The sequence below is a fragment of the Haliotis rubra genome, unplaced genomic scaffold (assembly GCF_003918875.1).
Source record: "Haliotis rubra isolate DU_JTF1 unplaced genomic scaffold, ASM391887v1 Scf709, whole genome shotgun sequence".
In the NCBI taxonomy this organism is placed as follows: Eukaryota; Metazoa; Mollusca; class Gastropoda; order Lepetellida; family Haliotidae; genus Haliotis; species Haliotis rubra.
Window position 1 is genome coordinate 169802 of NW_025767423.1, and position 20085 is coordinate 189886.

A 20085-nucleotide genomic window follows, 5' to 3' on the forward strand; every position below is an offset into this window, starting at 1 on the left:
ACAAGAGTCCTGGTGCTCACTTATCGCTATGTGAAACGCTGACAGTTAATTTACCTCAATTACAATGTTGTACTTTGTTTGCAGGTGCTGTGGAGGCCTGTTTGTTGCACGGCCTCAAGAAGCGGGCCCTCGGGCTGTTCAAGCACAGCACAACCACAGCACTCCTGCAGAAGATCGCCAAAAACTGTGATTCAGCTTTCACTGTCACAAAACAGCTGGCTGAAATCGAGACCCAGAGTGACTCCTCATCAAAGTAAGTGTTGTCAAAACTCCCCTTCAAGCTGGTATTGTGATGACTCCCTGTCCAAGTAGGTGTCATCATGACTCCCCATCTGAAGTAGATGTCCTTATGACTCCCATCCAAGTAAATGTCATTACAACTCCCCATCCAAGTAAATGTCATTACAACTCCCCATCTGAAGTAGGTGTCATCATGACTCACCATCTGAAATAGGTGTCATCACGACTCACCATCTGAAGTAGGTGTCATCACTACTCCCCATCTGAAGTAGGTGTCATTATGACTCCCCATCTGAAGTAGGTGTCACTATGACTCCCCATCTGAAGTAGGTGTCATCAAAACTCCCCATCTGAAGTAGGTGTCATCACGACTCCCCATCTGAAGTAGGTGTCATTATGACTCCACATCCAAGTAAATGTCATCATGACTCCACATCCAAGTAAATGTCATCATGACTCCCAACTGAAGTAGGTGTCATTATGACTCCTCATCCAAATAGGTGTCATCATGACTCTTCATCCAAGAAGGTGTCATCATGACTCCTTGTCCAAGAAGGTGTCATCATGACTCCTTGTCCAAGAAGGTGTCATCATGACTTTTCATCTAAGTAGGTGTCATCATGACTCCCAACTGAAGTAGGTGTCATTATGACTCCTCATCAAAATAGGTGTCATCATGACTCTTCATTCAAGGTGTCATCATGACTCCTCATCCAAGAAGGTGTCATCATGACTCTTCATCTAAGTAGGTGTCATCATGACTCCACATCCAAGAAGGTGACATCATGACTCCCAACTGAAGTAGGTGTCATTATGACTCCTCATCCAAATAGGTGTCATCATGACTCTTCATTCAAGGTGTCATCATGACTCCTCATCCAAGAAGGTGTCATCATGACTCCTCATCCAAGAAGGTGTAACCATGACTGTTTGTGCACATGACTGAAGACATCTACAGAAAAAGACAAGTGTGACATTTTCAGTTACTATACAAAAAGTAGACACCTGTTTTCTCCTGTGTGTTGACCAACAAGACCTATTCCAGAAACAAAACAACTACTGAGCTAGATAAACTTGTTTTTCCATTTCCCTAAATTACACATTAACTACAGTTAGTAAAACACAGAACCCATAAAATAGAAAAAGTGTTGCTACCCCCTGCAGAGTACCGTGGAAAACATGCAAATTGAGTATAAAAGTTGTATAATCTGAAACCTGATTGTCTCCTGATGCAGGTTACTGGCATGAGATTACTGTGAGGTAGGGAGATATAGGTGTATAATTACCTAGCGCTCAGCAACTGTGTCGCAGTGCCATTTATCATTGATAGCCTATAGTAGCTGCCTGTGTACACACTGCTTGCCTGACAACTGATTGAAGTCAGAAATCTCCTGAGATGAGAGCGCCCTCTTGATATTGATTTCAGCCCAGGCCAAATAATGTTTACAGTCCAACTGTCCCGGGTGGAATTCGGCTGCTTCCAGACACTTCACTCAGATGATTTATTGCTATCAAATAACTCCCAGTGTAGATTCGTTATGTCCTACTCAGAAAATAATTGATTATATTCCCTTTTGTCATTTACACAGCATTCATACTAAATTGGGGATGAAAGTCATGGGGTATTTCTCAGAATGGTAATGCCAAGCACTGATATGGTTTCAGGAGGGCTCTTTGTTGCAGTTAATATATCTAGGAACCCATCTGGGACCCACGGGCTCCACAATTTCAAACTTTCAGATATTTGCTGCATAAGCAAAGCCACGAGATGATAAACAAGTTTTAGTTGAAATCCTGCTGACCCTTGTCACTGTCCAACTGACCAATCAATGATCACCATTCCAGCAACACTTGCAATGTGAAGGTATCATGTGCCAGAGATGAGAGTGAGTGAGTAGCAGTATTCCAGCTATATCACGGCGGGCGACAGCAGGCAGGGGCTTCATACGTACCCATGTGGGGAATCGAACCGGGTCTTGCCATTGATTGGCGCGGCCGCTTTAACCACTAGGCTACCCCACCACCACCCCGAGATGAGAAGGACGGTGGGGTAGCCTAGTGGTTAAAGCGTTGACTCGTCACTGTAAGTAAAGACCCGGGTTCGATTCCCGATAAGGGTACGATGTATGAAGTATGGTATCCCTCGCCGTGATAGGGCTGGAATATTGATAAAACCAGTTTTAAAAACAGCTCATTCAATGCAAGGAATGAATATGTTTTCCATCACAGAAGTAAAGAACGACAAGTTATGAATAAATGATATCATGCACCTCTGTCGGAGTTGGATTTTGAGTCATGTCACTCCTGTGATAACCTGTATTTTTGTTTCTTAACTGTGGAGAGTTCTAATAGCTGAAATGTACTTTAAGAGATTTGAATTATAGTGTAACCTCAAGCCACATCTAAAATGTCAGCTAAACAAATATTACAATGTCAAATGAAGAGAGAAATATTAACATTTTGAAATGTATTTTAACTGCCTGGCACCCCTCCAACATCAAGCTGACATTTTGTGTTCTCATGGTTATAAGTGAACTTTTCAAAGCAGTATAAATCAAACTCCGTTACCCGATGCAGTAAAAGCAGCATCAAACTAAATGCACTCACTCACTCACTCCAGATGACACATTTTTCTAATACAAAGTCGAGACATGAGACATAGATTATTACTATGTATGTGTTTGTAGAAGGTAATTACTGTAAGTGACTACATGACAGTAGCTGAAGCAAGTTCATGACAGCTGTTCTATTCGGGTGATTGTAGAGTCGGTTTTCAGACTGGCTCCAGCCACCCACATATTGTCTGACAGGCACACATTCCCTGACTGCCGCGGCGGCATCGGTGGCCTTGGCACACTCACTGGCACAGGTTGACTCAGTTAATAGGTCCAGTCACATTTCTACACCCTCATCAACACATCCACAGACTATCTGCTACAGGATATATGTCATTGTAGATGATGCAGAATCTTCACCGTCAAGTTGTTAGTTGTGTGTGTATCATCAGGACAGGTGTACACTAGATGTCCGTGTATCATAAGGACAGGTGTACACTAGTTGTGTGTGTATCATAAGGACAGGTGTACACTAGTTGTGTGTGTATCATCAGGACAGGTGTACACTAGTTGTGTGTGTATCATCAGGACAGGTGTACACTAGTTGTGTGTGTATCATAAGGACAGGTGTACACTAGTTGTGTGTGTATCATCAGGACAGGTGTACACTAGTTGTGTGTGTATCATAAGGACAGGTGTACACTAGTTGTGTGTGTATCATCAGGTCAGGTGTACACTAGTTGTGTGTGTATCATAAGGACAGGTGTACACTAGATGTCCGTGTATCATAAGGACAGGTGTACACTAGTTGTGTGTGTATCATAAGGACAGGTGTACACTAGTTGTGTGTGTATCATCAGGTCAGGTGTACACTAGTTGTGTGTGTATCCTAAGGACAGATGTACACTAGTTGTGTGTGTATCATAAGGACAGGTGTACACTAGTTGTGTGTGTATCATCAGGACAGGTGTACACTAGTTGTGTGTGTATCCTAAGGACAGATGTACACTAGTTTGTGTATGTATGTGTGTGTACACTAGATGTCAGGTGTATCATAAGGACAGTTGTACACACTGTTGTGTGTATCATAAGGACAGGTGTACACTAGATGTCCGTGTATCATAAGGACAGGTGTACACTAGTTGTGTGTGTATCATAAGGACAGGTGTACACTAGTTGTGTGTGTATCATAAGGACAGGTGTACACTAGTTGTGTGTGTATCATCAGGACAGGTGTACACTAGTTGTGTGTGTATCCTAAGGACAGATGTACACTAGTTGTGTGTGTATCATAAGGACAGGTGTACACTAGATGTCCGTGTATCATAAGGACAGTTGTACACTAGTTGTGTGTGTATCATAAGGACAGGTGTACACTAGATGTCCGTGTATCATAAGGACAGGTGTACACTAGTTGTGTGTGTATCATAAGGACAGGTGTACACTAGTTGTGTGTGTATCATAAGGACAGGTTTACACTAATTGTTTGTGTATCATAAGGACAGGTGTACACTAGATGGTTGTGTATCATAAGGACAGGTGTACACTAGTTGTGTGTGTATCATAAGGACAGGTTTACACTAGTTGTTTGTGTATCATAAGGACAGGTGTACACTAGATGGTTGTGTATCATAAGGACAGGTGTACACTAGTTGTTTGTGTATTATAAGGACAGGTGTACACTAGATGTTCGTGTATCATAAGGACAGGTGTACACTTATTGTTTGTGTATCATAAGGACAGGTGTACACTAATTGTTCGTGTATCATAAGGACAGGTGTACACTAGATGTTTGTGTATCATAAGGACAGGTGTACACTAGTTGTTCGTGTATCATAAGGACAGGTGTACACTAATTCTTCTTGTATCATAAGGACAGGTGTACACTAATTGTTCGTGTATCATGAGGACAGGTGTACACTAGATGTTTGTGTATCATAAGGACAGGTGTACACTAGTTGTTCGTGTATCATAAGGACAGGTGTACACTAATTGTTCGTGTATCATAAGGACAGGTGTACACTAGATGTTTTTGTATCATAAGGACAGGTGTACAGTAGATGTTCGTTTATCATAAGGACAGGTGTACAATAGTTGTTCGTGTATCATAAGGACAGGTGTACACTAGATGTTTGTGTATCATAAGGACAGGTGTACACTAATTATTTGTGTATCATAAGGACAGGTGTACACTAGATGTTCGTGTATCATAAGGACAGGTACACTAATTGTTTGTCTATCATAAGGACAGGTTTACACAAAAGGTTGAGCATGTTGTTTAATGCCAGTCTCAGCTGCATTAAGGTGTGAATAGGACTATTACGATTACATTATGGTGTGAAGCGGACTATTACTATTACATTAAGGTGTGAATAGGACTATTACTGTTACATTAAGGTGTGAAGACATCCTGTAAATGGCTAACTAAACTAAGTGTTTGATGTTCTAAGTAGTTTCCCATCATCTCACCCTCCATCTAGCTAACACCCAACTGCACTCAATGCTGCAGCCGAGCCATGTACACTTGTGTGTTAGATACTGGGACATATTCATGGTTTTGAATGCAGCACTGTGTTGTCTCTGTCAGGTGTGTCGGTGCCGTACATCAGTGACCTGCGTTGTCTCTGTCAGTGTTAATGTTTCATCATCATTTTGATTCATAATGTCAGGTGATACCACTGCCAGTTCACCGCACATTGGGATTGTGTTCATCCCTGTCACATCAACCCACATTTGTAGGGCCTTGGTCACAGTGACCTGTCTTCATCACAGTGACCTGTCTTCATCACAGTGACCTGTCTTCATCACTGTAGCCTGCCTTCATCACCGTGGTCTGCCTTCATCACCATGGTCTGCCTTCATCACTGTAGCCTGCCTTCATCACTGTAGTCTGTTTTTTATCACTGGCCTGCCTTCATCACTGTGGCCTGTCTTCATCACAGTGACCTGCCTTCATCACAGTATACTGCCTTCTTAACAGTGAACTTCCTTCATCACTGTTACCTTCCTTCATCACTGGCTCACTGGCCATCCTTCATCACAGTGACCTGCCTTCATCACCGTGGTGTGCCTTCATCACAGGCCTACCTTCATCACAGTGACCTGCCTTCATCATTGTGGCCTACCTTCATCATTCTGACCTGACTTCATCACTGTGATATGTCTTCATCACCATGGCCTGCTATCATCACTGTTGTCTGTCTTCATCGCTGTTGGCTTCCATCATCACCATGATCTGCCTTCATCACTGTTTGCTGCCTTCATCACTGTTTGCTGCCTTCATCACCATGGCCTGCCTTCATCACTATTGTCTGTCTGCTATTTTCCTTCATCACCTTAATCCGCCTTTCATCACTGTTTTCTGCTTTCATCACCATGGCCTTCCTTCATGATCTGCCTTCCTCACCGTCATCTGCCTTCATTACTGTTTCCTGCCTTCATCATCGTGGTCTGCCTTCATCACTGTAGTCTGCCTTCATCACTGTCGTCCGCCTTCATCACTGGTCTGCCTTCATCATCGTGGTCTGCCTTCATCACTGTGGTCTGCCTTCATCATCAGGGTCTGCCTTCATCATCGTGATCTTCCTTCATTACTGTCATCTGCCTTCATCACTGTAGTCTGCTTTCATCACTGTGGTCTGCCTTAATCACTGTGGTCTGCCTTCATCACTGGTCTGCCTTCATCACTATGGTCTGCCTTCATCACTGTGGTCTGCCTTCATCACTATGGTCTCCCTTCATCACTGTGGTCCGCCTTCATCACTGGTCTGCCTTCATCACTATGGTCTCCCTTCATCACTGTGGCCTGCCTTCATCACTGGTCTGCCTTCTTCATCATGGTCTGCCTTCATCACTGTGGTCTCCTTTCATCACCGTGGTCTGCCTTCATCACTGTTGTCTCCCTTCAACACTGGCCTGCCTTCATCACCGGTCTGCCTTCATCACCGTGGTCTGCCTTCATCACCGTGGTCTCCCTTCATCACTGTGGTCTCCCTTCATCACCACAGCCTGCTTTCATCCCTGTAGTCTGCCTTCATCACTGTGGCCTGCCTTCATCACCATTGTCTGCTGTCATCACTGTGGTCTGCTATCATCACTGTGGTCTGCCTTCATCCCTGTAGTCTGCCTTCATCCCTGTGGCCTGCCTTCATCACTATGGTCTGCCTTCATCACCATGGTCTGCCTTCATCACTGGTCTGCCTTCATCACCATGGTCTGCCTTATCACCATGGTCTGCTATCATCACTGTGGTCTGCCCTCATCACCATGGTCTGCTATCATCACTGTAGTCTGCCCTCATCACCATGGTCTGGTATCATCACTATGGTCTGCCTTCATCTCAGTTGCTTTCATCATAGTGGTCTGAATTGGTGACTTTGGGCCTGCTTCCTGTGTCAACCCAGAGAGCCCTGGCCTCCATGCCTTCCACCCTACACCCAGCTGGACACACTGAAATGCTGTTCCAAGCAGCATCAGTCCCTGTATTCCACTTTAATGTTGGTGTTAATGTCCAGATATAGCCACTGCCCAGCTGAGGCAGTAGGGAAGAGCCTTTCATGGACCCTGCTCCATCCCCTGACAGTCTGAGAATTACTTCAGCTGTTTGGAAAATATTGATGTCACGTCCCAAATGGGAGTCCTGATTTTAGAGCTTTGAAATTGCAGTTAATTACTTAGTTCTTCTGAGAGTAAGACTTTGATGAGACTGGATTACTGCTGTATTGATGTGTGATATTTGGGCCGTGTTTTGAAGGTCTGGTGTTGGCCCCTCGGATACAACTCTGTGGATGTACTAGTGTAAAACTGTTACAGTAAACATTTCAGCAGTTCAAGACATGACCCAACTAAAGTGGTATTGTAGATATGTAGATGTGACATATATTTTACTCTCTATTGTCACATGATGAGTTCTAGGATTTACGGACTGACGGATCACTGTCTCTATCCATCACCTGTTCAAACTCTTCATTTTCTTTTCAAGTGTGAGTGAGTGAGTTTAGTTTTACGCCAATTTCAAGTGTGGTTATTCTGTGTTAGATCATGCAGTTGAGTTAAAAAATCAGCTGTTTCAAATTGTCAAATTCAGTTTGAAATTTGAGTAAAAACTTAAGTTTTTTCGAGAAATCGGAGCCAGATCAAGCCTCACAGCAATGTAGCTGGTCTCATGAAGTGACTTAAGTACCATGACCATGAGTTATTGCCTCAAGACTGTCGCCATGGTGACTGAATTGTTGCTCATAACATCAATCACTGGTTTGTTTGGTCCGGACTCCAGTCCGTGATGGCTGCTCGATGTCTGTCTGTGGAAATATGTACTAATGATAAACCATTGCCATTTGCATTCAAAAGCAGTATATATCAAAGCATTATATATCAAAGCATTATATATACATTATGTATGAAGTTTATGGAGTTGTTTCTGAAGTTGTTACTGGTCTCTGAATCTTGGTACAAAACATACCATTTGTATAGACCCAGTTTTGAGTATCCTGATATTGTTCTGATCACAGAATCAGTTACCTGCATTGTCATACTACAAGGTTTATTTCCATGATCAAACAGCTAACATTTAGCTCTTTTATGATTTAAAAAATTGTGACATTCATGTTGGTAACTTTGCCCCAGACTTTGACAAGAATACATTGTTGATAAGTGCATGATAGACGTTACTGTATCAGTCTGTGACGTTAGCCATTTATCTGAAGCCTGGGTCTGGTAATATTCTTTCAAGTTAGCTCAGCTAGTAGTAGGGCTGCGCAATATAACTGGTTTACCGGTATTTACCAGTTCAGACATGAAAACGATACGTATTGCGATACGCTGATCGAAAACCGGTATTTGACTTGCATTCGGAAAATGTCGTAACACTCGGAAATCTTTGGATATTTCCTTGTTTCATTTGGGACAAATATTATTCACATTTTTATTTTATCATGATTAAAAGTTGTTATTAAAGCTTAATCAAGCATAGTGACTTTGTTGTGTTTTTGCTCTATAAATCAAGCAGTAACTCGATTATAAGTAGTTTTTTTGTTTAAAAATACTTCTTGCAATATATTGCAATACATATCGCAATACATGCTTTCGCATCGCAATATATAGCAATATGAATACTCTCTGCAATACCCACCCCTACTTAATAGTAAGAGTCCTCATGATTACAAGAAATAAGAGCCAACACCTTGAAGGTTTCTGGTGTGCTGCCATCTTTGATAACTCACCACAGCTCTATCAGGTGACCAGATGGTTAAAGCTTGGCTCATCACATCTGTTCGTCACATGGGTACCTTCTGTGTTTTGGTTTGAATGCTGCTGAAAGGGATGTAAAACTCTTATTTATTCCAAGTCATGTGTATCTAACTCCTGTTCCTTCTGCTCCAGGAAATCCCTGGACAATAACAAGAATCAAACAAGACGGACACTCCAGTCGTTCAACCCCAAGTATCTGTGGCTTAGAATTGCTATCTTTGAGAAACAGCTGGCCAAGATTCTTGACTTCCTGGTACAAAATCACAGGTAAATCAACTATCTCTTTACTGTGAAACTACGTGTCATGAAACTACGTGAGGGCTCTATATACATTATATCCTCCCCCTCGGGTACAAAAAACTGCTCAGTCTGTGGGAAATTAATGTCCCCTCAGTATCGTTAAAAAGGTCAAGGAAAGAAAGATGACGAAGAAACTAAAGTCCAGGACTCCAAGCTGAGTTGATCACAGATAATCAGTTGTACCTCTGGGCGCTTGTTGTCCCTCCTGTCCTGTCCTGTCTGGCACGCGCCATCCATCCACCCCTCTGTCCGTTAATCCCAAGTTTGTTACCGGGGAAGCCTTGTCAGCGGGTGTGAATCCTTTTTGAGATTTGATAAAAGATAGAAGCAGCATCCATGACCTTCCTCCAACATTTGAGGTCAAGGCCCATGCATCCTTTACCTACAAATATCAAAGAACTTTTGTACCCAGACAAAAATTACAAGGCTTCCCTGTGCTTCTGTCAGGGGAGCTAACTCCTGCAGATAGTGCATGGTGGACCACAAAAATGGAAAACAGCATAAATCCTTGAACTTTAAGTTTTTTTAACATGTAGATTCAAGAAGACATTTCAGGTAGAGGCAGTCAAGTGTTAGAGGTAGTAATCTAAGAATTACCATCATTGTTGATAATGTTCCAATTCAGACACTTGCGTGTCTCTCATCTGACACGGAACAGAAGCTTAACTTTTCACAGCATCATTTAACGCTTGACAAGATCGCTGTGACAACTTCCTGTTGACCATGACATCATGGTGTGTTTGTACTGTGTGTTTCAGTCGCTACTATGAAGGGGACGCTCTCATTGCGGACCCAGTCGACGGACCAATCTTTGCGTCCCTACTTGGTGAGTTCCTGTTGAACTTGTATGGGGATATTGTTCAGGTTTCTTTTGTGTGTTGTGTGAAGTTATTAATTGAGATTATGTGTGCACAGTGGCTGGATGGTTGTGTGTGTGTGTGTGTGTGTGTGTGTGTGTGCAGGCGCGATTGGTGGCCTTGTGGTTAAAGTTATTCACTCATCACTCCAAAGAGCCGGGTTTGATTCCCCACACAGGTTCAATGTGTAAAGCCCATTTCTATTGTCTCTTGTCGTGATTTTGTTGGAATATTGCTAGAAGTGACATATAAGACAGGAGAATATGTGTGTGTCTGAGATTAGTTGAGATTCAGGGCAGTAGTGTTGGATGCAACATTAAATCGCGTTCACCTCACTGCTTCCAGTTGGTCCGTGTGCACTGGACTACACCAAGATGAAGACGTCTGACCACTTCTGGACGGACCCCCCAGCAGATGAGCTGGTACAGCGTCACCGTATACACTCCAGCGGCAACCACGCATTTACCACCCCCGGGTCTCCCAAGCGACCGGGGCTGCAGGTATTAGATCTTGCATTAGAACTGTCTCCAGTTAAATTAAGGCAATGCAACCAAACTGACAAGAGTCACTTCTCATAAGTAAAATATTCAGAATGGTCAAAGGCCGTTTCCACAAATGGATGTTATCACTAGGATTGTAACTTTCATCCTTTGTCAAGAACTTCTTACTGCTTAGACTGTAACTGTTATTACCATCTGTCATGGCTAAGGTAACATTTTGGCTCAAGGCCTTCCTCTAGGATGCCTAATACCGTAACTATTTCATTATTATTTGTTAATTGTTTCACTTGGAAATATATTAAGTGTGATGTATACGATGAGTTTTAGAATCTGTGGTGTACATGTTCCCTGCTGGTTGTGGTCAGCTACTAATCTACCAACAGTGTCTGTCTGTGTGTCCCCAGCTGCGGCGGAACCCCAGCTCCAGCAGTGAGGATAGCCCCAAGGCGTTCCACATGTCTGCCCGGGAATACGTGGAATCGCTGCACCAAAACTCCAAGACAACACTTCTGTATGGCAAGAACAATGTGCAGGTGCAACCGGTATGTCCACTCTTACTCCATGGTGTAGTGTCTTCATGCCAATAGCATGTATTGTAAAGAAGGTATATATCAGATAGACTCGGATATGTTGGGAGGTCGTGGGTAGCCTATTGATGGAAACATTCACTCATCATGCTGAAGGCAAGGGTTCAATTCCGCACATTGGTAAAATGTGTGAGTGTCATTTCTGGTTTCCCCAGCATTAATATTGCTGGAATATTGCAAAAAGTGGCGTAAAACCTTACTCACTCACTCACTCTGATATGTTGGTTTGTAGTTTCCAGAAGGAGGACATCGGCCACCTAGCGGGCTACCTGTCTCTCCACCAGACAGACTCTGATATGTTGGTTTGTTTCCAGAAGGAGGACATCGGCCACCTAGCGGGCTACCTGTCTCTCCACCAGACAGACTCTGATATGTTGGTTTGTTTCCAGAAGGAGGACATCAGCCACCTAGCGGGCTACCTGTCTCTCCACCAGACAGACTCTGATATGTTGGTTTGTTGTTTCCAGAAGGAGGACATCGGCCACCTAGCGGGCTACCTGTCTCTCCACCAGACAGACTCTGATATGTTGGTTTGTTGTTTCCAGAAGGAGGACATCGGCCACCTAGCGGGCTACCTGTCTCTCCACCAGACAGACTCTGATATGTTGGTTTGTTGTTTCCAGAAGGAGGACATCGGCCACCTAGCGGGCTACCTGTCTCTCCACCAGACAGACTCTGATATGTTGGTTTGTTGTTTCCAGAAGGAGGACATGGGCCACCTAGCGGGCTACCTGTCTCTCCACCAGACAGACTCTGATATGTTGGTTTGTTGTTTCCAGAAGGAGGACATCGGCCACCTAGTGGGCTACCTGTCTCTCCACCAGACAGACTCTGATATGTTGGTTTGTTGTTTCCAGAAGGAGGACATCGGCCACCTAGTGGGCTACCTGTCTCTCCACCAGACAGACTCTGATATGTTGGTTTGTTGTTTCCAGAAGGAGGACATCGGCCACCCTAGTGGGCTACCTGTCTCTCCACCAGACAGACTCTGATATGTTGGTTTGTTGTTTCCAGAAGGAGGACATCGGCCACCTAGTGGGCTACCTGTCTCTCCACCAGATAGACTCTGATATGTTGGTTTGTTGTTTCCAGAAGGAGGACATCGGCCACCTAGCTGGCTACCTGTCTCTCCACCAGATAGACTCTGATATGTTGGTTTGTTGTTTCCAGAAGGAGGACATCGGCCACCTAGCGGGCTACCTGTCTCTCCACCAGACAGACTCTGATATGTTGGTTTGTTGTTTCCAGAAGGAGGACATCGGCCACCTAGTGGGCTACCTGTCTCTCCACCAGATAGACTCTGATATGTTGGTTTGTTTCCAGAAGGAGGACATCGGCCACCTAGCGGGCTACCTGTCTCTCCACCAGACAGACTCTGATATGTTGGTTTGTTGTTTCCAGAAGGAGGACATCGGCCACCTAGTGGGCTACCTGTCTCTCCACCAGAAAGACTCTGATATGTTGGTTTGTTTCCAGAAGGAGGACATCGGCCACCTAGCGGGCTACCTGTCTCTCCACCAGAGTGGCGAGGGACTCATGATAATGTGGACTCCTAACCAGCTCATGAATGGATGCTGTGATGAAGTTGGAGAAGAGACAGACCGCAGGTAGGTCACATGACCCGTGTAGTCACATGATCACCCAGGTATCTCCCTACTCAGAAGACTGCCTCCGTGGTGTAGTGGTTAGAGCGTCCGCCCGGAGAGCGGAAGGTCGCGGGTTCGATCCCCGGCTGCGTCATACCAAAAGACGTTAAAATATGGTACTTGTTGGTCCTTGCCCGGCGCTCGACATTATGGGTACAACAAGGACTGGTCGGCTCGGAGTCAGTATAGTGTGTCTGAGTGGGGTATTCATGCTTCACTGCGGCAGGTATCTCAGTGGGCTAGCACTATAAAACCAGCTTCAGTCTGGGCTAGTACAAGCAGCCGCACATACACATACACACGCATGCACGTCGTCATATGAGCGAAATATTCTCAAGCACGACGTTAAACCCAATTTCACCTCACCTCACCCTACTCAGAAGTATTTTAACATAAGAATATACATATTCCAACACACATTTGATGTCATTGTGTTTTGCACTTATTTCCTAACTAATCCACATTAGGACGTTGTGTTCTGAGAGTTGACATTATTGAATCTGGTCGTCCATCTGTCATAGTACCTGCTCTGCTGATCGCGTGTGATTGTGAAATATTGCCCATATCAATCACTGACATATTTCTGGTTCTTTGTACTGCTGTTGTATATTCTGTGTTGTTCCTAATTTTTATCTGCTTTTTGTTTTCCTTTTCTTGAAGGTTGATAAAACTCGTAAGAAATTGTTTCATCGGGTACTGTAGCAGTAACAGCCTACTAACCCACAATAGGAATAGCTAAACTTGTCCTTACAAAAGTGGTGTTGACCTGGGGGTTAAGGTCTGGACCTGGTGGTTGTGGTGTTTACCTGGTGCTTAAGGTGTGAACCTGGTGCTTGAGGTGTGAACCTGGTGCTTGAGGTGTGGACCTGGTTTTTGAGGTGTAGTTGAGGTGTGGACCTGGTTTTTGAGGTGTGGTTGAGGTGTGGACCTGGTGGTTGGGGTGTGGTTGAGGTATGGACCTGGTAGTTGAGATGTGGACCTGGTTTTTGAGGTGTGGTTGAGGTGTGGACCTGGTGGTTGAGGTGTGGTTGACCAGATGGTTGAGGTATGGACCTGATGGCTGAGATGTGGACCTGGTGGTTGAGGTGTGGACCTGGTGGTTGAGTGTGTGTTGAGGTGTGCACCTGGTGGTTGAAGTGTGGACCAGGTGGTTGAGGTGTGGACCTGGTGGTTGAGGTGTGGTTGACCAGATGGTTGAGGGATGGACCTGGTAGTTGAGATGTGGACCTGGTTTTTGATGTGGGGTTGAGGTGTGGACCTGGTGGTTGAGGTGTGGACCTGGTGGTTGAGGGGTGGACCTGGTGGTTGAAGTGTGGACTTGGTGGTTGAGGTGTGGTTGAGCTGTTGACTTGGTGGTTGAGGGGTGGACCTGATGGTTGAGGTGTGGTTGAGGTATGGACCTGGTAGTTGAAATGTGGACCTGGTTTTTGAGGTGTGGTTGAGGTGTGGACCTGGTGGTTGAGGTGTGGACCTGGTGGTTGAGGGGTGGACCTGGTGGTTGAGGTGTGGACCTGGTGGTTGAAGTGTGGACCTGGTGGTTGTGGTGTGGTTGAGGTGCGCACCTGGTGGTTGAGGTGTGGACCTGGTGGTTGAAGTGTGGACCTGGTGGTTGTGGTGTGGTTGAGGTGTGGACCTAGTGGTGGTAGTGTTTGTGTTGACCTGGATGACATGAGCAGGAAGGGTTGCAAAAATTTGTACTTAATGGTCTGGTAATGATAGAAATACTGTCCTTAATTATATGGTGTGAACAGTCCAGAAAGTCAAAATGTGTCCATACCAGTTTGTCATATGTATGTTCTGGTTCAGGGCCACCATCCATTTTGAATCTAGAAGCTGTGATGAGATCTAACTTACCTGTGTAAACAGAGATTGGTTCACAGTTACTGTTTCTAATCCTGCTGCTGCTATATTCAGCATTCCCAGCTCTGTAATCTACATAGATGTCCAGCATGGTCTGTAACTCACTAACCTTCCAGTACAAGTGTCCTTATATTCAATAAACTGTTGTCCATTTACAGAAACAAGTTGATGTTACTATACTAAGTTGATGTTACTATACTAAGTTGATGTTACTATACTAAGTTGATGTTACTATACTAAGAACCTGCCTTGTTTATTTTCTGCTTTGTTGCTTACTTTTGCTATTTTTGTTTTGCTGGTGCTACCTGTGTGAATACTCAATTGGTAACCATGGTAACAATCACAGCCAGTTATTGCGACGGAGAGCCAAACCGAAGCTGTGAGTAGGTCTTGCAGGAGTTATGTCCCTTGATTCACCAGGAACCATCCTCTGCATCATATATCCTATATCAATATATCCTGTATCCATAATCACTTTGCTTGTGTAACAGGAGGTGCTGCCAGCATCATGTAGATTGAAATTATTATTGTGCAACTGTCTGTCAGATACCATTTACCTTACAACCAGTTGTTTTAAAAGATATCTATAGACTCATAGCAAGTCAGATAATTTTTGAAACAAGTTATGAGAATAATGTATCTGACAAGCAAGAGCACAGTAATCTATTTCTTACACACTACAAAATTGCACCATTTTAATAGCATCAAATCAATGCATATTTTGTCAATTCTCTGAGTCACCATGGCAGATACAGAACACAATGGCCGCTGTGACATAATGAGTCTGCTCATACCAAGGGGACGTTCATACTTTATGGCTAAGGTGGGGTGATGATGACTTATAGAGAAGCATGGACAATGTGAACGACCCCCCTAAGAGTTATGTAAAGAGTAAGTGACCTGGGAATTGGTTAAAATCCCATAATTGATGATTGGCTCATTACAACCGATCAATCATCGAAAATAATTGGCTAGCGTCATTTATGACATTTTCCTGGTCATTTTCGTTTGCTCAAAAACAAAAAGAAAAAAAATGTAGTTCTTTGATTTGTTTGTTGCAAATTGCACATCTTTAAAGGATGACTAGTATGTTAGAAACATTAATTTCTTGGAGTCTTTAAGATAAATTCAATCATGACTTTGAACGAACTTGTAGTGATGAAATGTAACAGACAAAACCAAACTTGTGAAAAATCTTGTTAATGCAAAAAGTTTTCCAGAATTGTTTGTGTTCGATTATGAGAAAACATGATCGATTGCTTGGTCGTTCAGTCAATGCGACCAATCTTCGATTATTTCAATTAATTGGACCACCACTAAAGTGACCTTGCCTTGAATATCATGTACAGAATCACCCTATAGAGGGTGTACACTCACTCACACCCATATAATTATGATTAGATATAAGGGAGCGTAACGCAGCAATGCTGCCTGGGTTTCCAGGGCAGGTTTAGCCCCCGGCAACATGCAGGTCTCAGGAGGTGCCATGGAGGGAACACACAGTTTCTGGGCCATGGTTTGACTTCAAGTCATTGAAAACAATTCACAATGACCCTCGCTACTCTCCCCTGCTTGCTTCTGCATGACTTGCACTATATCTAGACTCTTGGAAATATTACACTGTGGTATATCACTTCTTATTTTCAGAAACCTCACAGTATCTTAGTTTTATAAGTCTATTTTTATACCCGACATCAGCCTGGGTATCACAGCTTATCACACACTGTTCTCTTCTTGTGACATGGCTGGGAGATAAGGGGCCCCTGTGTATCTTAAGGAATGTAGGTAGGTAGGTTGGTAGCTAGGTAGGTAAGGCTTTCGGATGACCTTGGCCCTGTGTGAATCTTAACGTGTTGTGAGGAGTTACTTCCCTTAGTTGGCTTCTGTAGATCCCAGAATGTTCTTGGTGTGTTAGCGCCACCTGTCTCCACGGTTGTCATCTAATGGTACGTGCCTGCAAGTGTGTCACTGTCAGCAGTTGACAGCTGTTCCAGCAGGGTAGAATGTAACCCTGTTACTTACCTGTGTGGTATTCACCTACGTCACTCAAGTCATTAGCAACAGTAACAGCTCCAGTGTTTCTGATCTGAACATGGCCATTTCTCCAGCAAGATAACCAACATTTCTGGGTATCTCAAGACCCGAAGACAACAGGGTCTGAGCCTCGATCTGACCCCGCAGCTGATTTTGATTACCCGTGAAAGGTGTTCGATGGCCAGTTTCAGATGAATCAATTCATGATCTTCAAAATTAGCCATGCTAGTTACATAGAGATATTTGAGTGCCCACCACTGGCAGAGTTTTCCATTGATGCTATGCCTGTTTTGAACGAACCAAGTCCCTGTCTCTGTGACCAGATCGGACATCTTTCGGTGTTCTGGTATCATGGTTTCTGTAACTGCATGTGTTTTGAACGAACCAAGATGTCTACAGTCCCCGTCTCTGTGACCAGATCGGACATCTTTCGGTGTACTGGTATCATGGTTTCTGTAACTGCATGTGTTTTCACTTCGGTTTGCCGAGCTGCACATTTTTCTGTTTTAGTTTAGTATGTTTGATTTATAAAAGTGAATTTACATGTTAATTTTTCTAAAAAGTATGAATATTACTCAAGGGTGATTTCCATTATTATTAATATTATTAATATTATTATTATTATTATTATCAGGGATTCATCCCCCACATGACACAGGTACACTGCCAGTGGTGTCTTGGAAGTAGATACTGGAAGTAGACACATGGTACTAGTTCACTAATTCATAGATACTGGAGGTAGTTTTCCAGCTGTCAGGTCCAGCTGTCTACTCTGTGCCTTGTTCAACATACAGGGAACTGACACACTCCGGGACTGTTATTCCCTATAACAATAGTCATGATTGGCATTCTGTGTCATATCCTCTGGCCTCAAAAGAACCTTCAGGGCAGTTTGGTCTGATATAGAAACTAGGTCAGCTCTGTCTCACTGGGACCACCTCTTTCTCACTGGGACCACCTCTGTGGTGTAGTGGTTAGAAAGTCCACCCAGGCAGCGGAAGGTTACAGGTTCGATCCCCGACCGCGTCATACCAAAAGAAGTTAAAATTGGTACTTGTTGGTCCCTGCCTAGCACTCGGTACAACAAGGACTGGTCGGCTCGGAGTCAATATAATGTGTCTGAGTGAGGTATTCTTGCTTCACTGTGGCATGGTATCTCAGTGGGCTAGCACTATAAAACCAGCTGAAGTCTGGGCCAGTACAAGCAGCCACACATTCACACGCATGCACGTCGTGATATGAGTAAAATATTCTTAAGTGGGACGTTAAACCCCGACTGTCAGACTGGAGCCCCACAGTGTCTTGCATTGCCATCACTCCAGTGTCAGTCCACTCCTTGAACAATCATACCTCACTGAGTTTATTTCAAATTTATGAACATAAAGATTAAGTTGCTGAATGATATCAGCATGTTTATAAATTCTCTAAGCCAACTGTCCTATAAAGGAAAACAATAGGAACACAATATCATCATAGTTGGCCAAAAACATATCAGATATATTGGCCAAGGACCAGTGTCACTGAGCAGATGTTTGATTTGGCCGCGATCTGATCTGGGTGTCCACTTCAGGTGTGGACATAGTAAATGTGTTACTGTGTGAGTGAGGGGTATTATGATTATTATCAGCTGTTAGTATTGGTATTGTACAGACATCAGCTGGGACTGCCAGTTGTCTGGGTGAAATGCCAGGAACATTCACAGAACGTTGTGAGCTTCAAGCTGAACTGTAAACATATGGAAATGGATTATACTTAATTATTTAATTCACCTGAACACCTGTTCTTATTTTACGCCTATTCTGTTAATTTTCTCTTTTATTTTATGTCTTTTTTATGGTGTTAGTTTGTTTCCGTATATTTCTTACACAAACATTGACACTACCTATTGCCATGGTTACCGGTGCCCGATGAGCCTGTATTTCTGTACAGCAGTACACGTTGGTCCTTCTACTTGCAGCATGTACTGGGAGTTTGCCATGACCATCTTCGTTGACGAGATTGTCTACATCCACTGCCACCAACAACGTAAGTTAGACTTCATTCATTCATTCATTCATTCATTCATTCATTCATTCATTCATTCATTCATTCATTCAATTGATTTACACGTGTCAGAGAATCATGGTCAGTTTCCCAACAGCTTGACTGATTGTAGAAAGATTTGGAAAACATAGACACATAAAGATAATAAATATGTGGAAATGATTTGAATCAATAGATTACAATCTAAAGATATGATGGTAAGTTGCTTCATTTAATTGTAAGATACTGCCACAGATTAACAATAATAATAATAATGGATATTTTTAGCGCGCCATTTTCCACCCACTGATTCATGCTCAAGGCCCTACATAAAAGCATACATACAATGCATACAGAGGATAAAATAGTAAAATAAGTATACATTGAAATTGATGACAGAAAGATTGATTTTAGGGATAGGCTTTGGAAAAAAAGAAAGTCTTCAACTTAGTTTTGAAAGTTTCCAATGTGGGAGACTGCTTTATGTGAAGAGGGAGAGAATTCCACAGAGTAGGACCAGCATACTGTAAATAGGATTCCAGAATTAGAATTCTTAACTACAGCCTCTAGCAGGTCTTTGCTCTTGCATTCAATCCAGACTGTTGGCAGGTGTGGGGGAAATAGCAGGAACATAGGGGACATTGGTAAACGACAATAACGACATGATATTGCTTCTCACCAACACCCTGCCGCTGACAAGGATTGGTTTAGAACATTCACTGATACCCTCAGCTTCATGTTTCTGCAGCCGACTGTGGAGGTACGATTGTCCTGGTGGGGCAAGACGGGGTGCAGCGCCCTCCAATCCACTTCCCCAAGGGGGGGCACCTGCTGGCCTTCCTGTCCTGCCTGGAGACCGGGCTTCTCCCCCATGGGCAGCTGGACCCCCCTCTCTGGTCTCAGAGGGGGAAAGGTAATCACCAAGTTTGTGATCAAAACATTCCTCACCTATATCATGGGGATGGAATTTGAGAGCTTGTTAGGCGGTATGTGTCGTTGCAGTTATATTAGCTATCAGTTAGTAACCTTTTGTTCATGAATGTTCCAAAATGATACTTAGATGAGCAGCATTGGGACAACTAGAGGTTAAAACGTTTGATTATGTATGACATGTTGAATGTGTGATAAAAGTGTTACATATGTTGGATATGTGATAAATGTTACATATTCTGATGTGTGATAAATGTGTTAATGCACTGGATGTGTGATAAATGTGTTAATGCACTGGATGTGTG

At 43.5% G+C, this 20085-nt stretch overlaps 2 protein-coding genes across 6 annotated transcripts in view; one reads left to right on the forward strand and one right to left on the reverse strand.

The window, feature by feature from the left end:
* The window catches only part of LOC124259067 (mRNA export factor GLE1-like), a 447176-nt gene that overhangs the window by 142125 nt on the left and 284966 nt on the right, over positions 1-20085 (reverse strand). The window lies entirely within an intron of this gene.
* LOC124259055 (small G protein signaling modulator 1-like) overlaps positions 1-20085 on the forward strand; it is a 71082-nt gene that overhangs the window by 24752 nt on the left and 26245 nt on the right. Inside the window, 8 exon segments of the mRNA XM_046693131.1 lie at positions 85-253; positions 9177-9311; positions 10103-10170; positions 10547-10701; positions 11106-11243; positions 12765-12895; positions 18786-18853; positions 19599-19763. Of these exon segments, the coding sequence (XP_046549087.1) occupies positions 85-253; positions 9177-9311; positions 10103-10170; positions 10547-10701; positions 11106-11243; positions 12765-12895; positions 18786-18853; positions 19599-19763 (1029 nt within the window).